The sequence below is a fragment of the Mauremys mutica genome, chromosome 13, assembly GCF_020497125.1.
Source record: "Mauremys mutica isolate MM-2020 ecotype Southern chromosome 13, ASM2049712v1, whole genome shotgun sequence".
NCBI classification, from domain to species: domain Eukaryota; kingdom Metazoa; phylum Chordata; order Testudines; family Geoemydidae; genus Mauremys; species Mauremys mutica.
Genome location: NC_059084.1, coordinates 2,753,894 through 2,760,363, shown reverse-complemented (window position 1 = coordinate 2,760,363; position 6,470 = coordinate 2,753,894). Strand labels below are relative to the sequence as shown.

The following is a 6,470-nucleotide window of genomic DNA, read 5'->3' as shown; positions in this document are numbered from 1 at the left end:
CTTCTGAGCCACTGGGCTGGCAGAGAGCAGAAGATAATCTGGGTGAGGTGGGACGTGTATCACGCACTCTCCCCAGCACCCACACGCCCAGCCAAGCCACCTCAGCCCATGCACCCTAGGGTGGCACCGGTTGAGTCTCTGTTACTGCCCCCTGCAGTGCTCGTCCCTAGTCGGGGCTGATCTGCTCCTAACCCTGGCTCCTGTTACTGGCTACAACGTCTTCAACAGACGCAGCCCATCAGGCCTGGTACACCTGGTTGTTCTGCTCTCCCTCCGCTCTGAGCCCACTGGCACAGACCTGGGGGCTATAAGAAAACATGAGATCCATGGGCTGGCTGCGAGGCGGATGCTGTGTGTTCGCTGGTTGCACCGCACCTGCTGTCTGCCCTACAAACTACTGCCGCCAGCTGGTGTCACCTGCTAGCAGCTACCCTATTCCTGCAAATACCCCTTACTGTGGAACGGGGGGCCCAGCACACCCCCAGAGCCCCTCTGTGTACAGCCCTTCTGGCCACACTTGTCTCCAAGCGTGTTGCCTGCCTTGTGATCTGTGACTCAAACCCCTGAGGCCAGGTCGGGCCCCATGACTGCACCAGAACGGCCTGCTGGTGACAGTCACTGCATGCACCTGCCAGTGGGACATTCAGAACGCCAAGGCCCCAACCCTGCAAGCTGCTCCGCAGGAGAAAACCCCCATGCAGTGGGGCTCTGAACGGATATGGGGACCTGCCTGTATGGAAAGCCTGCAGGCTGGGGGTCTCAGAGGACAGCACCGGTCATGGGCAGTGGTGGTGCTGGCAGCAAGGACAGTTCACAGCAGAGCCTGGGGTTTGCGGGCGGATTCCTGAACAGTCAATGCTCATTTTAAAAGTTGCCCTCTGGGCCACTGCCATGGTTCTAGGGACTGGTGCATGGGAAGTGTCTGATCCCTACAAGCTAAGAGAGCCCGTGGGCCATGCTCTGGGGACTGAAACACCCAGAACCTGCATCTGGGAAGGGAGGCCCTCCCCAGGAGCACTGTACTGGCAACCCTGCAGTCCCTGCCACGAGAGGGCGTTGGGAGCTGAAAGCACCCAGTCGCTGTGAATATCAGCCAACACGTCCTCCTTCCAAACAGCCAAGTCCGAACCTGTTCCCACTGAAGGCCGGGGCCTCCCTGGGCCAGGGCCAGCCCCAGCACCGGCTGGGTTCAGGGGGTATGTTACTTTCTCAAGTTGCTGACTTGCTTTCCTCGCCTTGGGAGGGCTGATGCCAGGGCAGCCAGGCTGCGGATTCTGGTGACATCTGGAAGCAGGATGGCAGAACCAGCCCCATAAAGGTCCATTTACAGCACTGGGTAAAGACCCGACCGCCTCGGACTCAGCCCAGCATAGGGCCCTGCAGGCAGCAGGGCGCGCCCGGGGGCTGCCACTCCTGGGCAGAGGAGTCACCACCAAGGTTGTCTCATGCCTTGCTTGGATGCAGCGCAAGAAAAGAGACAAATTCCAAGAAGGCACCTAGATCCTAAAGGGCTCTGGGTGTCCTGGAAAGTGCTGGAGGGCTCAGACCCTCCTGCAGCCAGCATGTGTGGAGGGCACTTCAGCGGCTGGATTCCTGAGGATCAGAAGTGATGGGACGGCCAGTCTCCCCAGGTCCTTTAAAGGCTGGCCCTCCTCTGCATAGGGGCCCTGCTGGGAAGGGAAGGGGGGTGGGGTTTTCATTACAATGGGCCTGTCTGGCCTCTGCCTGGGGGGAAGGAAGCTGCGGGGGAAGAGCTCTGCATTAGAGGCTGAGTGACGCAGATGGGCTGTAGTGTCCACATGCCACTGCAGGTGAATGGGCTGCCTTGAGCAGGGGATCTCGGGGACCATCTGTAATTCGTGTGGATTTCCATGGGTTTATTTGGTTTGCTAAGGTCTGTTCACGGCATTGTATTTTAACGGCTTGCACGCCTTGGTGCCGGAGAAGGAAAGGTGAGGCTGATGTGGGAAACATTTGTTTTGCTCAGGAAGGATCCCTTGCTTTTTGCATATTTGCATTATGGTCTCAGTGCTCTTTAAACCTAGTTTATAAATTTGAATCCATATCTACACACACACACATCTATAATATTTCTCAAACGTATCCCGAGAGCTCAGCTGATCAGCTGGGGAATAGGGGGTTGGAATGTCCTTGGGAAAGGACTTCCTGTACACGCCCACTTGTCCCCGTTCAAAGTCTAACATCTGGGCCATTTAAACTAAAGCCACTTAGATCGCGGTTTGGGATCGCGGTTTGACTCAAAAGCCAACAGTGATCTACATGAGGCCCTGCACAGGACCTGATTTTCAGAGGCACCACTCACCCATAGCTCCCAGCGGAGGTGGTAGGTGCTTGGCATCTCTGAAGATCATGCCGGCGTTAAGAGCCTGGACTTTTTGAATCATGTTGTTTCATACGGCTAGACAGTTTCCTAGTGAAGGAGATCCCATTCATACCCGAACAATTCCAGACTCTGAGCTTTGGCCGAGTCTGAATGGAAATCCTTCCAGCTGTGGGAACTGGGGAATTCTCACCTAGAGTCAAGCGGCCACCTGAGAAACAGCCCTAGGAGCCCAGGACAGGTGAGGCAGAGCTGCTGAGAAACAAGGGGACAAGCCCTGCCCCGATTTCTGCGGCAACACGGCACCCCAGCATGCCTACGTTCAGGGTGCTCCCCTTCCTGAGAGATGTCCGAGGGGCTGCCTCACTGGGGGGTGGGATCCAGGGCAGAGGAGACCTCAGAAGCTGCGTAAAGCAAGAGTTCCCTGGCGAGCCGAAGGCGGATAGCTGTGGGGTGTCTTCAGGACTAAGTCACATCCCAAGCCATCAACAGGACAGTGCGATCTCAGACCTGCCCCGCCCCCTCACCCTTTCCAGCCAACTGGGATTTCATCTTGCTCGGGGACCCGCTTCCTGCAGCACCACCCCTCAATCTCAGGTTGTGGCCAGGGAGCAGCTCGTGCCCTTTCTAGGGCCACCAAACAAAGCACATTCATACCTGGGCAGAAAGGTTCCTTCCTTCTGCAGCATTGTACTGTGCCTTTAAATCCGAGCCTGCCATTGCAGCCATATGTTTCCAGGCAGCAGCAGGAGGAGGCGGTTTTACTGCAGGAAGGAGACATTAGCAAAGGCAAGGAAAAACCGAGCCAAAGAGCCCTTCAACCAGGGCATTCCCTGCCAGGAAGCCCCAGGTCACTAGTCTGCAGGGAAAGCTGCCCTAAGGCCCAGCTCCCCAAACGGATGCAGGCACTGTGAATTGTGAAGCGTCCCCATGCAGCATACAGGACCGTTTTATTCGACCTTCAGTTACAGACCCAGCTCAGCCAAGCATCGGGCTCCGTTGTTGTTGGTCCCTTTTGGGTGGTCACTTAAGGCAGATTTCCCTGTGGCTTCCCCTCCCCAGCAAGCCCTGGAGCAGCACACTGCCCGCAAAGCCGCCTCACCCTGGGCAAATCATCAGAACGGGGCATGGGTGAGACCGGCACCGCTGGCCGAGACCAGACAGGAGCTTGAGCCTGAGTTTTGAGCAGCGCTGGGCTGGTGTGGGCGAATCGCCAGCAATGCCAGGGCTCAGGGCTCAGCCACTCGGTGCTAAAATCAGGGTGCGGTGCAGAAGGAAGCAACATGTGCCCACTTTCCCTGCCTTTGGCTCACCTCTCGTATTAACAGGGAGCAGGGTCCTTCCTCGGAACGGGCTCCCCGCACGGCGTAGTTGCCTGCACGAGCGTCTGGAGAGAGGAACAGCCTCTCGGATCCACGTGCAAATCACGTGCGTGCAACTTCGCTCTTTCCCAAAGTGAGTTGCGGGGAGCGTGCGTGCGCCGTTGCAACTAGGCAGGGACGGAGGCTTGTCCCGCCGGAGCCCCAATAAAACTGGGTATTGGAAGGGTGGGAGAGCGTGAGCTGTACATGGTCCCTGGCATCCCTATAAACCCGGGGATGGGCGGACCCGGCTGGGCTCTCTTCCCAAGGGCTGTTCGAAGGAAGAGGAGAAAAACGAAGGCAGGTTTGACAATGCACTGAAATAAAAGCAAAGGAAACCGGTGATTCCCAGCCATGCGAAGGAGCGGGGAAGGAGGAAAGGGGCATGAAAATGCATTGGGAGGGGGCAGGTGGCCTCTGCTAGCAAGAGAGGGCAGGAGGGAAAAATCTGGGGTAGAAGCGAGATGGAGTGGGGGGAGTGTCTCTCAGCAGTGGAGGGATGGATGGCGGCAGAGCTGAGCAGCAGCTGGAAGCAGGGGTGGGGGAAGGGGAGACGGGAGAAGAGAGGTTCACAATGAAAACCTGATTAGACAGTCACATTTCATGGCAAAATAAAGGCCGTGTCAAGCCCCGTCCTCCCCAAGGCTTCGGGAATGAAAGGTGATGGCCCAGCCCAGCCACCGAGCTGCAGCCCCCGTGGCTCTGGACTGGAGCAGGGCGACTGTGCTAGAGCTGGGAGAAGTGGGTGTGTGCAGCGGGGGATGGGGTGATCGGGAGTGTCTGCCTTTGAATGTGTTCAAGGCAAAATACCTGATTCCTGCATGTAAACAGCTGGTTTTTCTTCCTGTTTTTTGATACAACCTGATTGTGGAAAAGAGTTACCTGCCGAATGCGGGACTCAGTACGTAAAGACCAAGTCCGAGATGCTGGACATCAGCCAGTCCCCAGCAATCATCTCCGTCACCTCCGGAGTGCAATAGTCTGGGAACTCAAAGTGAGAGGTGACTCCCAAGGGGAAAAGGTCGAGGTCTTTGTCGAAGACTGACCAGTCCAGGGCTCCGCAGGCTGCGCTCGGCTGGGCCTTCCCGGGCAGGACACCCAAGAGCTCTTCCTCCAGCTCTTCATCAGAGGAGGAGAAGGAGGAGGGCGGGGATGCGGTTGACATCGGGGAGGGGGACCCGCTCTCTGGGGAGCTCACCTGCTCCAGGAAGGGCTGCGCGGTGGGTTCTGGGTCCTTCGGCTGGTGGGACTCAACGGAGTCATCCCTCTTGCTCCTTTTCTCCCCAGCCGCCCGCGCGGCAGGGACCATGTGCCAGAACTCCTTGCCAGGTGCCTTCGGGCAGTCCTCAGAGGGCGTCTCCGACAGCCGCACCTCTAGGAGGTCCTCTTCCATCTTGAGTGTGGACTCTCCCATCTGGCAGCTGGAGTCATGCTTGGAAGGCTGCCTTCTGCTGGAGGTGACCCGGCTGAGGACAGATGGTTTTATCTTCACAGGGAGCCTTGGCCGGGACTTGCTGGCCCCAATTTTGCCCTTTTTCCTGGGCCGGTACTTATAGTCTGGGTAGTCAGCCATGTGCTTGAGCCGCAGGCGCTCCGCCTCCTTGACGAAGGGGATCTTCTCCGAGTCCTGTAGGAGCTGCCACCTCCTGCCCAGGCGCTTGGAGATCTCGGCATTATGCATGTCCGGCCACTGGTCCATGATCTTCCGCCTCTCATTCTGCGACCACACCATGAAGGCATTCATGGGCCGTTTGATGTGGCCACTCGGCGTCTTGCACCAGGCAGGCTCGCCCTTGGTGCCGGCTTCCTTCAGGAGCAGGGAGTCTTTGGTGGCTAGCTGGGGACACACCTCCCTCTTGGACTCGATCGCACGGCTCCTCATGTTCCTCTGCTGGACCATGCTGCTGCTGCTGTTGCTGCTGAAGAATTGCTCCCAGATGCTAAACGCCAGTCAGGGTTATTTTCATTGTCCGGAAGAAGAGAGGAGGAAGAATTTTCTGCTTGCTTAGGGCTGGGGAAGGTTCTTCAGCCCGTCCGCCCCCTTTTAACTCAGTCCGTCAAAGCAGCAGGCGAGGAAATTGATGGAAGCGGCTTGGCACCTTTACAAAAAACTGCCCTGCCTCCCTGAGATGTTTCACTCCGCCGGCCGGCCGGCCGGGAAGCGGCCTTTGCAAAAGGCAGGCTGGCTCCTGAATCAATGGACTGTGAGATTAACTCTCCTTGTGCTACACACCGGCTTGGCACGGCACCGGAGCGATGCAGGGGTCCCAGCAGCCTGCAGCACACGAGCCCCCCAGGGCAGGGGGAAGGGGATCAATACCAAATCAATCGGTAAAAAGAATCCTGGCTCTTTCCTCCTGTTCTTTCCCAGGCAGTTGCCTCCCTGTGCCTGCTCCTTGTCTCGCTGCACCCTAGCGCCTGCCTTGCTCGCCAGCTGGAGCCAATGCCTTGCACTGCATGCTGCCTGCACGCCCTCCCCGCCTCTCTCTGGTGCCTTCCCGTACAGCTCTGCCGAGCTGTCAGCCAGCGCTGGCTCCCCCAGACGCTCTCCGCCCCTCGTGTGCAGTCTGGGGGCTGCACCAGCAGACGCCTCTAGTGTAAACACCCAGGTGCTTATTCTGTCAATGGGAGGCTCCGCCCAGGCCGGCGCGTCATTGGTTGCAGGGCAGGAATGAAGGATTTGCATCCCCCAATAGGCTTTCCCCGAGGAAGGGGTTGCTAGAGAGAATGTCAAACTTTCTCCTGCTTCCCCCCCTCCCCGCTCCCCA

The 6,470-nt window shown here is 58.0% G+C and overlaps 1 protein-coding gene across 1 annotated transcript; it reads right to left on the bottom strand.

Annotated features, from left to right (window-relative positions):
* Positions 1-1,617: 1,617 nt before the first annotated feature.
* Positions 1,618-5,907, bottom strand: SOX12 (SRY-box transcription factor 12). Its single transcript, XM_044986111.1, has one exon. The coding sequence runs from the start codon at positions 5,600-5,602 to the stop codon at positions 4,601-4,603; it is 1,002 nt and encodes a 333-aa protein (XP_044842046.1). The 5' UTR covers positions 5,603-5,907; the 3' UTR covers positions 1,618-4,600.
* Positions 5,908-6,470: the final 563 nt, after the last annotated feature.

Bases quoted from the DNA above. Each gene is read 5' to 3' on its own strand.
- SOX12 (XM_044986111.1), bottom strand. From the start codon at position 5,602: ATGGTCCAGCAGAGGAACATGAGGAGCCGTGCGATCGAGTCCAAGAGG.